We start from the raw sequence: 18,590 nt of genomic DNA on the forward strand, positions 1-18,590 counted from the left end.
ATTGATATTTTTAAAAAGCCTTACTTATTTTCATGTTCACCAGATGCAGTAAGGTTTGTTGATCCTGGCCTAGAGTTGACACAACATTTATGTTTTATAGAGAAAGACCAGTCTTTGTACCAAGGAAATTAATTGCACCATTTTAAATTGCACCATTTGAGAGGGAGGCCGGAGGAAACATAAGGATGTAGCATAAAGGGTTGCTACCTCAAAGCAGGTTTGTTGACTTTGCTCCCACTAGTAGCCGTCAGAGTTGAAAGTAGGATTCTGGACATAAATATTTAGTTTGAATCACAAACAAGTTCACCTCAATTCTAAGGTAAAGTAGGAGCTGTGACAGCATTCACAGGAGCAGAACACTTGCATTGAGTCACATGCCTAAGGCCTTGGCAGTAGGCTTAAATTTGATGTAAGTGGTGGTGGTTTGGATTTCTTCTGTACTTACAGAAAGGTTTCTGTCAGCTAGGAAGATGTGAGCATGTGAATGTGGGGAGTTACACTGTAGTCATCAGGTCTGAGGGGAGAAAAACATCAGAGAAACAATTAAACAGTTCCCAGTCTGCTTTCAGTATGAATTATAAACTTTCATTTCTGACCTCAAACCCTCTCATTACTGCAAGTTGCTGGGACCTCAGACAAGCTTTCTACAAGTGAAGGCATGCTGGTATTCACAAAAAAAAGTCAATAAGAAATAGAAGATTTCAGCATCAAGCTGTGCCAGTGACATTGTGTTCACTTATATCTTCTGTGAGAACATTTTTACTTCTGATTTTCTGTAAGGAAATGACGCTTGTTCCTTCCATTCCAGATACTGGTTAGTGCAGTCCATGATTGTTCCTGGATACCCCAGTTTGTCATCTATGCTGGCACCAGTCTGTACTTTGCATTCTTTTTAATGTGTTCCTAAACAAATTACTAGGCTTGCTTGCTTGTTTGTTTAATAGAGTCTTCCCCCCTCCCCCCCAACATGTATTCTCTGTGTTCACTTCCCCTTTCTAGTAAGCATTACTTAGAAGTTGAAGATGGTTCTCTAAACACTGGAGACTCCACCTTTTTTTGTCTCAGTTGTCGCAATCCTTAAATGCTATGTTGAACTCTGCTGGGTCTGTGAGCAGAATGCCAAAGTACAAACTATACTCCTGTAAAAAGTATTTCTAATACTTCTATACCTGTTTGGAGGCCTGTGTGCAAAGCACCTCGTTTTCTAATTCCCAGTGCTACGGGCTTGGGACAGAGTGGCTGGAAAGCTTCATGGAGGTGACCTGGGGGTGCTGGTTGACAGCTAACTGAACATGACCCAGCCCAGGTAGCCAAGAAGGCCAGTGGCATCCTGGTCTGCATGAAAAGTAGTGTAGCCAGCAGACAGTGACTGTCCCCCTGTACTGGGTACTGGTGAGGCTGCACCTCAAGTCTTATGTCCAGTTCTGGGCCCCTCGCTACAAAAAAGACATTGAGGTGCTGGAGAGAGTCCAGAGAAGGGCAACAGAGCTGGTGAAGGGTCTAGAGAGTAGTTGGTATGAGGAGTAGCTGAGGCAGCTGGGGATGTTTAGCCTGGAGAAAAGGAGGCTTAGGGAGATCTTACGGCTTTGTACAACTATCTGAAAGGAGCTTGTAGCAAGTTGGGTGCTTGTTTCTTGTCCCAAGTGACAAGTGATAGGACAAGAGAAAATGGCCTCAAGTTGTGCCAGGGAAGTTTAGGTTGGCTATTATGGAAAATTGCTTCACTGAGGGTGTTTGTCAGGTATTGGAACAGGCTTTCCAGGGAAAGGAATGAGTCCCTGCAGGTATGTAAAGGGACATGTGGATGTGGCACTTAGGGACACAGTTCAGTGGATTGGCAGTGGTACGTTAATGGTTGGGCTTGATGATCTCAGAGATGTTTTGCAACCTAAGTGATTCTGTGAGAAACCAGGAAAAAAGTTTCAGTTTGGCCATAATGTCCTACTAATAAAATTGCACATCTCCTCAGAAACATGGAGATCATAAGATAAACATGTTTTCTCTTACTAAAACAAACTGCAAGTGTATCACAGATACACTTGCATCTAATCTGCATCTTACCTTTGGTATTTCCCCCTTGGCCAAAAGGTTGTGACTTAATGTGCTGGTATACATTACCAGATCATGTAATTCCTTTGTAGGTTCTTAGGCCAACACTGAGAAAACAAAGACTGCTCCATTACTACCACACTTTTTCTGTAAGATGCCTTTCACTTCCTTGAAAGAAGTTAATCTGAATATATATCAAAATTCCTATTCCCAGTTATAAATGTTCTGGAAGGAGATCAAAACTAGCATATGCCCTGGAGCATGCAAGCTGTCCTTCTTCTTGCCCACATAGCGTATCCTTTGCATATTTTCTCCTTTTGGGCCATCTGTTACAGGTAGGGGTTCAAATTAGTTGTTTTCAATCAAGTTGGTGCTAGAGTACCTGATTCTGAACTGTTTCTGTGCAGCATTATGGGAGCAAAGAGAAAGATGGCTGATGACAACCCAGGATTAGCTTGAACCCTTGAAGACATTGATAGACTTGCAGTTTTTTAACTAACTGTTGATTACCATAGTCTGTTCTGATTTTCTACAGCATAGAGATTATCCTTCTCTGTACTGTAGGCACTGACAGTGCTTTGTGACACACAGTGAGTCGGTTCATCTTAAGTTAGTTATTCTGATTTTTATGGTAGTCTTGAGCTGCTTAGTCTTAATAGCAGTAATGAAAAGATGTTGCATCAGGATTAATATCTGATTTGTAGCATCTTGCTTGAGTCAATGAGATGTGATTATGGTTCTCTATGGCAGATGCTAACAAAAGACTCCTGTCAGTGGGGCCAAGCCTTGGTAGCTCCTGTGAACACTGACTTACTGCCATCATTATTTTGTTTACAATATGCATATTTTGAACCAAGGACTGTGTTAGGGTGTTTTTTCGTTTGAGGAAGTAATATTAATTGACCGCTAATGAAATTGCATTTTCTCCCCGTTGGTGCTGAAATTTCAGCCTAACACAAATACCTGAGTAGGTAGTGCCATGCAGTTACAGGTTGTTTTTTTGGGTTTTTTCTTTTTTAGAATTTCATTGGGGGGGGTTGAAAGCAAGTGAGAGAAAGTGGAGAATGTTTTGGTAATAGTGAGGATTTTAATGCTAATGGCTGTGGTAGTTTAGAGAAGCTGGAGTGAAAGAGCAGAAAGGAAGTAGGGAAAAAAAGTCACTGTGAGAGAAACAGTAGCTCCTTGTTGCTGTACTCCTTACTTAGCACTTCTTTGGAAGCAATCATCTGTTAATGGTACTGCAATTGATGAAAAATAAATCTCGAAGTTGTAAGAAGAAAACAAAAATCTTACAGTCTTTTTAGAAAATGGTGGTTTTATCTTTTTATTATTAGCATTATGAAGCACAGCAGCTATCTCTCTTCAGTTCAGTGCCTATCGGAAGCTGCATTTTTAAGCTTTTGCTACTGTTCAGTTTCTCCATTTCCTTGCTTTTATGTGCTTAGTGGGGAAAGGATCATCTTAGAATTATGAGTTGCATGTTTCCCTCCCTCAAAAAAGCTGGAGAGGTTTATAGGTAAGTTATTCAAAATAAATTAAAGGTTGTGGGGTCAGTCCAACCTGACAAAGTCATTAGTTTTGTGTTGCTGGTTACAGAGAATGGTTAGTTTGACTCCTTTACCATGTTGTGTTTCTGCAGGAGGGTTTGACAAGTTGTGTGACTTGGGAGGTTTGTATGCTAAGAGTAATTGTATCTATTAAGTATGTATAATAAGTTAGCTTTTTTGTTTGTCAGGTAGTTGTTTTGCAGATGTTTAATGCAAATTCCGCAAGAAGGGAGAAGACAGTCTTATGACTAAAGTGTGGGATTTTTGAGACTGAAGTATTACTGGTTAACGTCTCAAATTTGCAAAAGCAGAGTGTGCTTTGCTGATGATGTGCAAGATAACAGCCCAAGTGGAGAGCGTGTGAGCACCAGAGGATGACCACAACAAGCCAGCCTGTGTTTAGCAAGAAGCTGGGGTTTGAGCCAGATAAGAAAAGAGGCCTATAAGAAGTGTTTTCTCATGTCTTCCCTTACTCAACTGGCTCAGGTGTGAAAGCTCCCCTCCGCGGGGAAGGTGGTGGGACATTCACACTAAGCCTGAAGGTATTCATCCCTTCTGGTGGGGTATAACTTGCTCAACTATGCTGACTTGAGAGGCAACTATCATGTCTTAGAATGTGCCATAAACCATCCAAAACCCCAACCCCAGACCAATTTCTGAGGCCTTCCACCAGAGGACTGCAGGTGATCCACAGTGGTATATCAGTGAGTGTTAATTTCCCCCTGCCCCTGCACCCTGCTACTCCCTAGGAGGTACCTAGGTATTCCCACCTGAGCATATGTTAATACATTTAACTTCATGCTTCATGGGTTTTTCACTATGGATCGAGGTTGGGACCATCATTTTGACTGTGATTGTCAAAGTTGCAACAGTCTTGTCACTGGGTCAATGGGTGGTGATATCTTTCTACTCTTATCCTTCCTTTCTTTCTTCTCCTAACTACTTCTTCTTAAAATATATTGTAAACCAGACAAAAAAATTCCAGTCAATGCCTTAGTAAGTGCCCTGTGTCTGGTTAAGTTAAAGTTGGCTAAGTTATTGTTTGTGAGGTGCCTTAGTTTGTCTGGATTTTGCTTTAAAATTTGCCAAGTACCTAATTCTACCTTAATGTTCTAAAAGTGTGCAATTAAGAGTTTGTTATTGAAGATTTTTGTTGTTTCTCTGTGCTAAATGAATCAAACAACCTTCCCTAAACCCACCAAGCAGGGCATAACAGGATTGAAAAGAAGAACCCTTTAAATCCCTGTGCTTAGAAAAAGGTCTGTTGTGGGACTTATCACTGCCCTGTGCCTCCATGTACTTTGCTTTTGAAAGGGATACTCCTCTCATTAAGAATAAACTAATTTATGTGTGCCCGGTGCCTTGAAATCTTAAAAAGGTACATATGTGTTCTGTATTCTCATTACTTTGTCCTCTAAAAGCATGTGGTGGGCAGGTGCAGTCAGTCAACTTTCATAAATTCAAATGAGTGCTAATTACTGGTCCACCATCCCACAGGAATCTAGAAACATGTAGTAGTAAGTGGGGGCAGAGGAAGACTTCGGGTGCTTTCTATCTTTTTGCATATTCCAAAGCAAGCTCTAAGTCTGTCTGCATGCCTAGAGATAGGTACTGCTAGATAAAAGTATTTCCAGTGATTACAGATACCCATGCACCTAATAAAATATGATTTCTCTGTGTCTGCAGAACTGGGATTCAAGTCTAATGTCCACTTTGTGTGCTAACATTTTTTTATTTTAATCTCCTAGACTGAATTTTTGTGTTAGAATTTGGTACAAAAAAATCTATTACAAATGCTAAAGTCCCCTTGTTCTAAGATCTTAAATGCAGCAAAGTAAACAGCCTTAATGTCTCTTTATAAAAAATTTTTTTAAAGATTGGTGCCACTAATGGGTAGTGTTTAACTTCAATATAAAGTACTGTGAAATTAACATTAACCAGACCTGTAGTTCTATACATGCAAATTTGTACTTTGTATTTCATCACAGGAGAATGTTTTAGCATGTGTTGGTCTGTGACATGACAGTTGGACGTTTGGGGAAGTAACTCTGTTTGAGGCTTATAGAATTAAAAAAAAACCCCACAAACGAACAATGAATTGCCTTTTGTTTAAACAGTGTGTCAGCTTTACTGTAATCAGCTGACACACTGTATCAGTGTTTCCAGTCTTCTTTGTCTCCACAGGTGTGATAACTTTAGAAAATCTGTTGGCACATATGTGGTGCGTTATTACGAAAGACATGCAACACACAAATGCGTATTTCCTCCTTTTCCCTGTCTTCTGCCATCTTCTCATTTCCCCTTTTAATATTTCTTATTCTTCCCTTTTGTTGTCCGTTTCTTCCCCTTACTTAAATTAAATGCTGAAAATTGGTGGATGATGGTTGTAGTCTCCATAGTTGTCAGTGTGCAGTTTTGTGTTGTGTTTTTGTGTCTTCTGTGGGAGAAAGCCAAGGAGAAGGGGCAGTACTCCTGTCTTCCATCCTGTTTTGTCATCTCTCATTCTTTTTTGTTTTCTTTTTTTCTTCATTTGTTTTTCATTGTTGTGGCTTGACTTCTCCCCAGCTGCAGTTCACATGCTTCATGCTGAAGCACTTTGGTCCAGGATGCATTACTGTCTACTGTCCTTGTTCATCACTTCTATATAGGTAGTAAACATAACTCAGGTTTCATTCTTTTTAGCAGTTGCCACAGTTGGAAGTATTTAGTTTCTGGGGTGAAGGTTTGAGAAGTTTTGGACCTTTTGTGTCTAGGAGATGGGTGCTGTGTGAGAAAGAACCAACCAATAAAGCCAAATTGAACTTCTGTTGTGTTACTAAAAATTAAGTACTGTGAGGAGCAGTTACAGATTATAAAAAAAAGATATGTACATTATCTGTATGCACTTGACAATGTGTTTATACAGATTCATTTTATGTTTATAGTTTTACATACACTTAGTCACACAAAAGCCTGAGAATAGAGGGCTACGGAAATGTTTTGCTTAGTACTTACGCCTTTACAAGTATGCCTTGGCATTGCTCTTGCTAGGGAATATCCAGAGGCACTTGAAAATACAATTTAAGAACCACCCCAAGGGGTTCTGCAAAATGGCAGTTGGGTACCATCCTCCTTTCTCAAGGTGGTCAGCATATTCACCTTCAGAATGTTATTTTTAAAGCTCTTAAGTTAACTTCCTAAACTGATCACTGTTGTGAGTAGGATTTTAGATACTGGGGTAATAAAGACTACATCTAGCAAAAAAAAGGAGACAAAAACAATTCCAGAGATGATGGTTCTTAATAAAAAAGGTAAAGGCTTTTTCTTGAAACCTACTCTGTCTGTACTTGCTTAGCTCCATTTAATAAACTATGCAAAACATTGCATGTGTACACTTTATTGTACAGTACAGCCTTTGGCAGTAGGTTCATCAGTTTCTCTGAGTACACAAAATAGCCTGGACCTATTGTCCTGATGGATCAGACACTGCTTCAGTCACAAGATAATCTGTATAAACATATATAGTGTAAGAACCTGTGTGTAACCTACACCTCCAAGTTCAACACATTTAAAAGTAAATAAACCTACATGCTTAAGACTTAAGATAGCTAAAAGTAAACAATACAGAACAGTCTGCATAATATATTTCTCCATTGAGTCCAATGGACTCCAGCAGTTAGCTAATTATATAATATACATGTTTCTTCTGTACTTGTACATTCTGTTCATGGTATTGAAATGTACTTTTTGAATTTTTTTAAAAACATTTGTCAGGAAGCTTCTTTTGCAGTTTATGCAATTAAATTTGTACCTCTCTGCATTAAGGTTATCTTTTCTTGGCTTGAATGCTGCTGACAGTCTCTTCCAAATTGGCCTTTTAAAATAAATGTTTCCCATTTACTGGAATTGCACACCCTATAGCTTATTTTAAGCATCTAAATAGAACAGCACATCAGTACATTAAATAGGACTGTGTGACCATTTGTCATTTTTCTTTAATGAGTTCTGTGCTACTGCATTATTTTCCTAATAATGACTGCAAGTAAGTATAAGAACATGTTGCTGACATTGGTCATTGGTTTGTTTCTTTCTTCTTTCTTTGTCATGTGACAGATTTGATGTTCGTAATACTAGTATGTACAGCATGTATGAGTGTGTGAGGGTATATATGAATGAAACTACACTTTTCCTCAGAAATCAATGACAACACTTTTGTTGCACAGTGAGCTATAAAAGAGCATGTTAGGTGTGCAGAAGAGGGTACTTACATGTAACTGATCAGTCCAGTTTCCTTCATAACCCATGTTCCTGGATTTTTTAACTCAGGCTGCTGAGCCTTTTCATCATGATTTTCTTTGATAGAAGTGTAGCACAAATTCATTCAGCAACTGGCATTAAGCTTGAAGGAAAGGAATGTATTTGGATTTAAGGGCTGCATTTAAAGGCATGATACTGGTACTGATTTTTTTTTTAATTGGGGTTTTTCTGGGTTTTTTTTTTAGGGCAGGTGAAAGTATTCAGGGCCCTGTATACATTTGAGCCCAGAACGGTAAGTACATCTAGACTTCAGTGGTTTGAGAATCTTAGTTTTAGCCTTGTCTATAATATTTCTTTAGTTCTGCTAGTACTGGCATGTTAGACTTAACTGTACCAAAATTTTAATGATAAAGCTTGTTGATGGATAGTCATTCTTAATGTGAATAAAACTGTCTGATTCATCATCAGTCTCTTTTAAGAACAGCTCTTTTTAAAAGTAGCATGCTTTCTTCTGTAGTATCAGTTACCAACAATCAAAGATCAGAAATGTTAAATAATTTGTTTTTTCTTCCAAAGGCAACAATGATAGTTGAGACTAAGAGATCTGGTGAACTGGGACCAACCAAAAAGGGGATGAAGTTAACAAACAAAAGATGTATTTCACTGCTTCTGTTGCACAGCTCTTCATTGGAAAGGCCACAGTCTTTGTGTTGTTAGGAAAGTTACAGATCCAGAAACTTAGCTGTAAGCAAGCCAAGCTAGAGACTGTCAGGCTGTTGTGTAGGTGATAGAGAAATTGAGTAATCATTGTTTTGAATGAAGAGGTGAATGTATTCTGACTTATCCAGGTATTTGTTTTTCTTGCATACACATATTAAGCTACTGTTTACTCTTCTTAATTTTTTTTTAAAGCCAGATGAACTGTACTTTGAAGAAGGAGATATCATTTACATCTCTGACATGGTGAGTCTAAGGCATCCCACACAGACTGAATACTTCTGAGATGCAAATTATCCCATCTAAAATATTTTCCCTTTTCTCTGCAGAGTGATACAAATTGGTGGAAAGGAACTTGCAAAGGGAGAACTGGACTAATTCCAAGCAACTATGGTAAAGTCTAGAATATTTTTATTTGGTAAGATCATTCGCAATCAAAGGAAATAGCTGTCTTTTCAAAATCAGATCACAGTATTGGTACTTAACAGTACTCTACCATGTGTTTCAGAATACATCCATCTGCAGTATCAGTTACCACTGTACATCAGCAGTGGACAGGTTGTCTTGTGTTTTTATAACCTAGAGGCAGCTTGAGTTTGCTGAGTGTTCATGTTTCTGGTTATGCAGGTAACAGATACTGAGATACTCTCAGTTTCGAGGGGAAGAACACTTGTATCTGAAGGATGGGGTCTTGTTTGCCTTTTGTTGTTTTTTTAGTGAATATATTCAGCCACAGAAAACATTGGTTTTTTGGGGGATTGCACCGCGTTAAATATCCCATATGTGTCTGGGCTGAATAGAAACTGCTTTTTCAGATTCAACTAAAATCACTTTTAAAAGCAACGAATACACAATTCTTCCAAGTCCTGCCAGGAATTGTAGGCAGAGTAGCAGTGTCTCATGACAGATTGCATCACAGTTGCCAATATGACCGAAGTAGCTTCCTGTTGTCCCATCTGCGGTAGGAAACATTACGGTAGCAATGCTGTTTTCCCTGCCCTGTAGTTAGTAGAAATACATTAATAGAAATCTATGGCGTAGTCATTGAGACCACCATGGCATCAAATTTCACTTTAGTTTGTGATTTCCAAACTGATTCTACTCATGCTATCTGCCAGAGATCAGAGGTCATGCACTGTTAATATGCAAGACTAGTTGATACATGCAACATATCTGCATTCAAATTTCTTTTGAATATTGAAGTGTGTTATATTTAAAATAACCCAAACAACCTGTTAATTCATGTTCCCACTGAGATTATCTGTAAAGCTTCAATTTTAGACCAGGGTAGGGGTGGTGTCTCTGCACATTTGCAAAATTTGCATGCATAAGCAGAACAGAAGCTTTTGCAGACCGTAAGAACAGAGTACTAGGATCATGTCTTCTGATTTAGGTAGATTGTGCAATTTGATGCTGTTGTTTGAAGTTTTCACAAGCTTTTCTCTTTATTAGCTTCCCATACACAGGAAATCAAAGTGCATCTCATTAGTCTGTCACTCACAAATCTCTTTTCATGTTAGAATCAAATATGTTTTATTTCCACACAGGTGTCAAGTACATGTTTCAGAAGTAGTTAGAATTTACTCTTTCATTTCAGTGGCAGAGCAAGCAGAGTCTATTGATAATCCGCTGCATGAAGCTGCCAAACGAGGTATGTTTGGTGTTTTAGTTGTGTAATGCTAAAGGATTATTTACTTGTTTTCTGCTATAGTAATAATAATAATATATTTAGAATATGTTCTGCCTGTTTTGGTTGTCTTACTTCTTGAGCAAGTTATCTGCTAAGTTTTACAGCTTGGAAAAAGTGAGATACAGCCTGGTAGAATTGCCACTCTGTGTATACACAGAAAAAGTGTGGTACCATCCATTTAACTACATAGGGATATAAAGGTCTTCTGGGAATGGAAGAAAAGACATTTGGTATCACTTGGTATGATTTTTGGTATGGCTGGTTGTTCAATGAATTATAAATGTTGCTGCTAATCACTTTCAGAAAGGACTATTTCCTTTAAAGAACCTTTAATGGTTTTTTAACTTTTCAAAGGAAAAAAAGGTAATCAAAACTGATTTTGTCTTTCAGGCAACCTAAGCTGGTTGAGAGAGTGTTTGGATAATCGAGTTGGTGTCAATGGCTTAGACAAAGCTGGAAACACAGCTCTGTATTGGGCATGCCATGGAGGACATAAAGGTATCAGAGAATTAATTTGAAATTACTGTTCTCTGGTTTTCTTGATATGCTTGTTAGGCTGACTGATAAAATTGCAGCACTAAATAATGAAGCTGGGTTTTTTTCAATGTTACTCTATTTTTTTGTAAATAAAAATCAGGCTAGAAGGGAGGTTCAGCTCCATCAAATGCTGTGTTTTGGTTTTGCTGTTGAAGCAGGCATGCTAATTAGCCTAACTTATAAGCAGAGTGGAAGAAGGACAGATCAAAAAGAACTCTGGTATTATTTTGGGTATTGTATGCAGTAGCATGTTTTGTGACTAATGGTTGGTTGCCCAATGCAGTCTGACTTACAGATTTTCATTAGCTGATTTGATTGGTCTTTCATTGAATCTTAACTACAACGAATGCAAAAAAAAGCATATATGTTTCCACTACATTTTTCTCTTAACATCTCTCCCTGTTTTCTGCAGATGTAGTAGATGTTCTGCTTACCCAGGCAAACTTGGAGTTAAACCAACAGGTAGGTTAAACCAATAGACGCTTACAGTAGAGGCGTGGTGTTACTCACCCGTGGTAGAAGCTGAAAGTTTTTTTGCTGCATTTTAATCCTGTTGCTTTTCCCTCTAACTCCACAGAACAAATTGGGAGACACAGCTTTGCATGCTGCTGCATGGAAAGGTTATGCAGATATTGTAGAGATGCTGCTGGAAAAGGGTAAAGATCTTCACCAAGGTTTCAACAATCTGTGTGCAGACTAGATTCCTGAAGGTTTTTTAATTTATATTTCTTAAGTGTTTCCATATAACTCAGGTACTGTCATTAGCCATCAGTCACCTGCCTGACTTGCAGGAAAAGTCTTGCAGAAAAATCTGGCAGCTGTTTGGAAGGTAGACATCTCACTTGCTCAAGATAATTTCATCCTGCTTTACAGACAAAATTAGGCACTTAAACCCCAGAACAGCAATGACATCTGCTTCTTAAAAAGGAAGAGCAGCCAGCAAGTTCCCTAATCAACTGTAGCTTATGGAAGAGCATCCATAGCTTTTGGTCTGCTTCAGAGCAGTCAGTAGGTCAGATTCCCTTGTCCTTTATTGTTCTACCCACGTTAGTGAAATTCATATCATAATGACATTGGTTGATAAATAACTGGGATAGTGATTCATGATGAAAATTTTCTTCATGAAGGGGCAAGAACAGATCTGAAAAACAATGAGAAGAAACTGGCTTTAGATATGGCAACAAACGCAGCTTGTGCTTCCTTGCTTAAGAAGAAACAGAGTGCAGGTATTTCTGATTTTGTTTGATAATTTTACTTTTGGAGGACACTTAATATTTTAACCAAATACCGATATATTGATAGTCATAAAAACCATTTGGGAATTACATGGGCTAAGAGTTGTGTTTGGAAGGGCTCACTTGAGAGGGTTAGTTTAGAGCTATGATATGAACATGGTTTATCTTATGCAGTGCTGCTGACTCCACACAAAATGCCACCTTGTGTCAGCAAGAGGCAACAGAGTTCAGAATATGTGAAAATGGTAAAGAAAGGGAAGGAAATAGAAGACAGGCCCTTCAGGCAGAATGAAAGCAAGGATGGAAACTATTTTAGAAGTAGCATACCATAAGGGACAGGTTACAAGAATAAAACAGTGTGCTGTCTTGCCGCATATGCTTGTTTGTTCCTCCAAACTTAAGCCAAACAAGCACCAACAGACGATCCTCTTTTTCTTACTGCTAGATTTTTTACTTTATAATTTCTGTGTGTCTCTGAGTGACTTTTCTAAGGAAAGAATGCTTTCAGGTGTTGATCAAAATAGTCTCACTGCCTCCCATTGTGTTCATCTGTCCCAATAGCATAGTGTCCAAGTCCAAAAGAGTTAAAGAAGCTATTTTAAAAAGCTGAAAAAAGACTGAATTGTTCAGTATTGTGTAACTGCTATTACCTATACCTTTCAGGAGGCTGAAGTTAGGGTGGAAACTCTAAGTGAAACAAGAAATTACTTAAAAACACATGCAGAGTTACAGTTGGTTTTGATGGGGTATTGCAGTATAGCAATTGCATCATCACAGGACTAGTGAGAACAGAGGAAATGCTAACCTGTAGGAGCCTAGAGGTTATGGTAATTAAAATGGAGGAATAGCTGACTGCAACTTGAGAAGGCCAGGAAGAGCAGTTGCAGGAAAAATATTGTCCTGCTCTTTGGTAGAGGTAAAATCAAAATTTCCTGGAAAACTGGCAAATTATTTCTCCCAATCTTGGTTCTTAAGAAAGCAGTTGTAAAAAATGGCAGAAGTCCTTCTCTGTGTGTGTTTGTGTGTGTACATACATACATATATATGCATACATACATATATGTGTGTATATATATATAATACGTAATTTTTTCCTAAACTTAGTTAATCCCTATTAAAAGCACTTTGTTCATCTTTGCATGTCTATTGTAGGCACCTGGTACAGGTGTTTTCTCTGTTCTGATGTCCCAGTAATTATACTAATGTTCTATTTCCTGGTGCTAAGTAACTAATCTACTTCTTCACTCCCTTTAAATTAATTTTGGTTCCATGACTGACAGATTTTTCATCCTTGGTCACCTCATCTATCACCAGTCTCTGGTAATTTCACACCCTGTCTTTTTTTGCTTGCCTTGATATAACAGCCGATAATCTCAGTTTTTTGGTTTTTTGTCTCAGCCTTGCCTTTTGTAATATCTCTGACACCACTGATCTGTATACTTTCCTTGTATTTTGTATTTTCTTGGTTATTTTCACTAATTTCATTTTTCTGTCTCTTGAGTCTGCATTTAAGTACTTCCAGTGTCTGGAAGTGAAACATTGTTCTTTGTCAGAGATTCAGTTCTGTATAATCAGTCTTCCTCTCCCTTGTTCCTAATTACATATGGCTTCTATCATAGTCCATATCTAAAACTGTTTCATTGGAGGAAGCTTACTTTGTCTCCCTCTCTTTGTTCAGATTTATGTTTCACATGTACAGACAGATATTCAAAATCAGTTGCTGAAGTATATTCTAAAAAATTTAAATTATTAAAATCATGTCATAGAAACAAAAAGGTTGTGTTAATTGTGCTGCTAAACACAGCAGAAGGAGTAGAAGAACTGTAATTTGTACTTTTCTTAAAGTATGGCCCCTTGAGCACAGGGCCCTGCAATTTCTTTTCTTCCCATTCTCCCTTTGCTGCTTCTCCTAAAATAGAGAAACATGATTTTTTTCCCTTAGATTTCTTTTCACAAAACAGTTGAGCAGGTTAGGTTTAAACTTAATCATTTTCTTCTTCCAGAAATCTAGGATAACAATGGTTGTCGCTTTTGTGAATTATGTCAGTCTTGTTGCCTCTGTGCCTGGTATTTTTAGTACTTTGATTTAATTTTGTTTCTTTCCAGGTACAGTCCGAACATTGAGTAATGCAGAGGAATACCTTGATGATGAAGATTCCGATTAGCTTTTTTAACTTGTATGAAAAACTATAACTTGCATTGTCTGTGTCGTTTTCAAAACATATCTTTGCAACTGTAGAAGCATCTCACTTAGAGTATTGCAGTACAGCATATAAATGAGAGGGTGAAATCAGGCTTTGCAAAGGAATAATCTTCACATACCCAGAAGATGTCACATTTTAAATCAGAGTTCCTTTTTGGAATTATCACAGGGGAAGTATGGCACACCTTCATCACTGAATGGGCAGAGGACCATCTTCTAAACTCACAGGTTTCATCTCAGGCCTTCCCAGCAAGTGCCTTGTATCTCTGGAATACTGAAAGGTCCTTCTGGGACAGCAGGACACCACTGCTAACATTTCCCCAAATTTCCCTGGGTGTATGTTCCTTCATGCAGTTAATACTGAGAGTCAGTACTGGCTGACAGGCATAAATGGAGATGCTGCTGTAGAGAGGGACCATTATTTGCCCATATGGAGCCAGCATGACAAGGTTTGATTTTTAATTTTGGTAAAATTTTGACCCTTCCTTCCTCTGTTCCTCTATATAAGGTGCAGAAGAACCTGAGACAACCCGCCTCAGGAAAGCTTTGTCTTCTCTATTGCTGTGGGGCCCAATCCCTGAAATGTTAGCACAGGTGAAATGCTTGCTTAAATAAGGTTTGCTTTGGAAATTCACTTGGACTTTGTGCCCTGATTATTTTGCTTTTTCAAGTATATTATGCTGAAACTATTTGTAGTGAAAGGAAGACAGAATATTTTTCTATTTATCCTGCCTAAAATTTTTAATACTGATCTCTTGCTTTTATTTTTTGAAAGTGCTCTTACGTTTTGTCCTAAATTACCTCAAAGGTTAAGTGTGTTCGATGTAATGAGGGAAGATGTGCATCAAATATACCACAGGTATCTTTAGAAGACATACCTGAAGCTGAATAAACAGTTTTAAAATATATTGCTGCTTCCTGTGAATTAAAGAAAAAGAAAGTAAATTCAGCCGCTTTCAAGCTTCCCTGCAGGGTTAAAAAATAGTACTTCTGATGCCTTAAAGTGGCTACCTGAAAACAGAGGCCAGACAAGAATAAGAGAATAAAAGTAGGTATTTATTTGAAAGGCCTTCAAACATAGACCTTGGGAGTGTAAAGCCTACAAAGGATTCCACCCAGGATGGACGCTGTGTCATGGGTTCTTCACATTTTTATAAGTTTGGTCCATTTGCATATCAGGGTTAATTCTCCAATTACAATTTCAGTTAATGATGTAATTACCCCAAGTTTGCCCCTCCTCTCAAAGGCTTTTATTTTACACGTTTTGGGGCCAGGGACAACAAGGTGTCCTTGAAGTGCAAACCTAGAGAGGCTTTGTTATGTCTAACCAGCATGAGAGAGCAGTAGTTAACAGGCCACACAAAACTTCAGAATTACACATTAGGCAGTACAGGATTTGAGAAATAGACAAGTTAAAACCTAAGGCATCACTTCCTTCAGATCGCTCAAATAGCTGCGGCCGAATATTGCACATTATTGAGAGATACTTTCTTACTGTGATGGTAAGTAAATGTTACAAGTATTTGAGATACACTCTCATTTTTAATTTTTTGTTGCTAACTTCTGTAAGAGAGACTTCTAACAAATCCATTCTAACACAGCAGTCTATGAAACTAAAAAAAAAACAAAAAAAAAAGGAAAAAAAGCTCTTGTGAAAGACTGGGGATAAATGAAAAGCTCTTGCGAAACTCTGGGGATAAATGAAAATCACACTAAGTATTTAAGAGATTTTTAAAAGTTTGGAGCACTCCTAATTTCCCATTTTTAAAAATACATTGAGCCAGATTTTTATTTTTATCATCCTTGAAAGAACTAGATGCCAGTAAAGCTTGTTAAGCTCTTACCAAAGAAGGCAGTGTTTGATTGACCAGAACTGTTTAAGATGGGGACATTGCACAAGTAGTTATCTGCAGATGTAATTCTTGACTGTTCAAATGTTAAAACCATAGAACAAATGTTTTAGCATTGTGCTAAATACAATTGTGCAATACTGTGGTTAAATGAACAGTGATGTTTTATTTTGTGTGAACTCAAAGATCCTAGAAGGGAAGAAAAAAAACCAAAACCACCAATTTTTTCTCTCTAGCATTCATTCAACAGTTGTTGAACATAACTCATAATATTTAAGATTGTTCTGCTTCACATTTAATCAACCAGCTTTTTTACTAGCTCAGCCTTTTACCATAGTCAGCCATATGTTATGCCGCATACTGCTGATCAAAATGATTCAGTTTCAAAGTGCAAGCTTCAAAGTCCTGTAATGAGAGGCAAGAAGGCTCAGGTATCTGTTACATGAGTCTTTCTCATGCATAAACAAAGCTCACAGGCTTAAAATTCTTCAGTGTCACAGGACATGGAGAGAATGGCTCAAGTCACTGTTTTTTCAGTCGAGCTTTGGAGGCAGAGTCTGTATTCATAAATAACTCTTAATGTAATGTCTTCTGCTGCCATGGGTTCAGCAGCCTACAAGGAAGATGTTATGTTCATGTCTGTGGAATTAACAGCTGCCAGAAGAGACCCTGTGTTCTTCTGCAGACAGATCTAAGTGCTGCACAGGAATGATGACAGAAGCACGAGTTGAGCCTAAGGATTGCATCCAAAGTTCTCGTTGGAGTGTCCTGAAGGAAGCACATTTACATAGGAAGGCACCTAGAAGTGCTGTCATTTGTTTCTAGGACAAAAATTACTGGTTTTGGGTTTTTTTCCACAACTTTGTTTTTCTTTATGAAACTGTTCTACTCATCTTGTGAAATACAAATCACTGTGAAGGCTTTCAGGCAATAAACTACTTTTTGTGTAACTCCAGCAGTGAAGTTTTGATTAAAAAAAACCAAAAAACAAAATAACACAACAGAATAAACAAACAAAAAAAACACCCGCCAACAAACAAAAAACTCCAAAACAAATGTCCTACAGCTAGGAGAAACTACAGCTGGAGTAAGCTGATCCAGCATCTTACTAGTTATGCAAACCCACTTGTTCCCCCTACTTTTCTTCAGTGTTTGTGCCCCTACAGACTCATTTAAATTTAAGACTTTTTCCAAGGACAGCTACATTCAGGTGTGTAACAAGAAGAAAAGTAGGGTTTTTAAGTGCAGCAACAGGAGCATTTTCAAGCTCAAGGTGTCTTAGAACTCAGCATTGAAGGATATTCTGTCTTGCATACTTCTGGTTGAATTAATGTGTGTGCCTTTCTATTGAAAATCAGCTGTGTTCCAGTAAGAAATTTTGTGCTGTTAGGGAATAGAAATTGTTTTGATTGCTTTGAGGCTCTTTCAGACTAAATTAGTAAATTTTCTGTTGGCTTCATCAAAGGAATCAAATGCTTGATCCCTGTTTTGTAGAAAGAAAAATGGGACATTTCTTGCACTTTGTTTAGTATAGTTCTTGGATTCTTGATAATTTTCAAGTTAGTATACTGTTTTACTGAAACAAAGCCCATCTTACTGAATTTCACTCTTACTCATCCCATCACCTGAAATGTAATATTCCTAAAACAGTTAGAAGTCACACACTAAATGTTTAGACTGAGTGGCCCATTTTCTAACAAAATCTCCCACTTAGAACCCTGACTTCTAATTTCTGAAGATGCTATTGTGTTTCTTGTGTTTGTGTTTTATGTCAAGCGCCAAAGATTGCTGAAAGTAAGTTAGTCTGACCTTGTGGTCATTTCAGTTACATGCTAGAAAGTCAGATGTTTGAGCATGCAGCACACATCAAAATCAAAAATTTGTTTGCAACCATTGCCACCTTCTAATGAAACCATTGAAACACACCACTGAGCTGAGTAACAAATAATGGGCCATCAGTCATTTGCTTCATGAGACAGATAAAAGCTGAAGTTACTAAAAGTGTTTTAGGACAATATTAGTCAACTGTATTTTGATCTTATCAGGAGACAGAAAAGAAGCAGAAATGGTGTTGAAGAACTTGGAACAGAAATCTTCATAAGAAATTAATTTGATATCCTAATTTGCTAAATAAATAAGGCAACAGCTGGGTTTGGTTTGGGGGTTTTTTTTTTGTTTGTTTTTTGGGGATTTTTTTGAAGCTACACATCAAAAAACCAACAAAAGCTAAAAATAAGACAATACTACAAAAGCAATTCAGAATAAAAGTGACTTTACGTCACAATTTCTGGAACAGAATTTGGACTGGTGGTAGTGTCTGCCTATGGCAGAAAAAGTCTACCAAGTACCTATTTACCTGATGCTTGTTGTTTCCCAGCTGAAAGTTGAAGCTGAAGATGATGTGTCCCATCTGCAGCCTTTTCTAAAAAGCCACGTCATTACTTAATCCTTCTACCAAGCTTAGTGGTCTTCCTTTGGGGTCTGTAGAGCAGTCCATAGAACACCAGAGAATTCTCATGGAAGAGA

At 38.0% G+C, this 18,590-nt stretch overlaps 1 protein-coding gene across 1 annotated transcript in view; it reads left to right on the top strand.

Annotated features, from left to right (window-relative positions):
• OSTF1 (osteoclast stimulating factor 1) overlaps nt 1-17,014 on the top strand; it is a 20,740-nt gene extending 3,726 nt beyond the window's left edge. The window contains exons 2-10 of the mRNA XM_039566798.1: nt 8,078-8,124; nt 8,745-8,795; nt 8,879-8,942; nt 10,147-10,200; nt 10,630-10,737; nt 11,189-11,238; nt 11,354-11,432; nt 11,904-12,002; nt 14,118-17,014. Of these exons, the coding sequence (XP_039422732.1) occupies nt 8,078-8,124; nt 8,745-8,795; nt 8,879-8,942; nt 10,147-10,200; nt 10,630-10,737; nt 11,189-11,238; nt 11,354-11,432; nt 11,904-12,002; nt 14,118-14,176 (611 nt within the window). The 3' untranslated portion in view covers nt 14,177-17,014. The remainder of the gene's footprint in view (nt 1-8,077; nt 8,125-8,744; nt 8,796-8,878; nt 8,943-10,146; nt 10,201-10,629; nt 10,738-11,188; nt 11,239-11,353; nt 11,433-11,903; nt 12,003-14,117) is intronic.
• Nucleotides 17,015-18,590: the final 1,576 nt, after the last annotated feature.

Source organism: Corvus cornix, chromosome Z, assembly GCF_000738735.6.
Source record: "Corvus cornix cornix isolate S_Up_H32 chromosome Z, ASM73873v5, whole genome shotgun sequence".
NCBI classification, from domain to species: domain Eukaryota; kingdom Metazoa; phylum Chordata; class Aves; order Passeriformes; family Corvidae; genus Corvus; species Corvus cornix.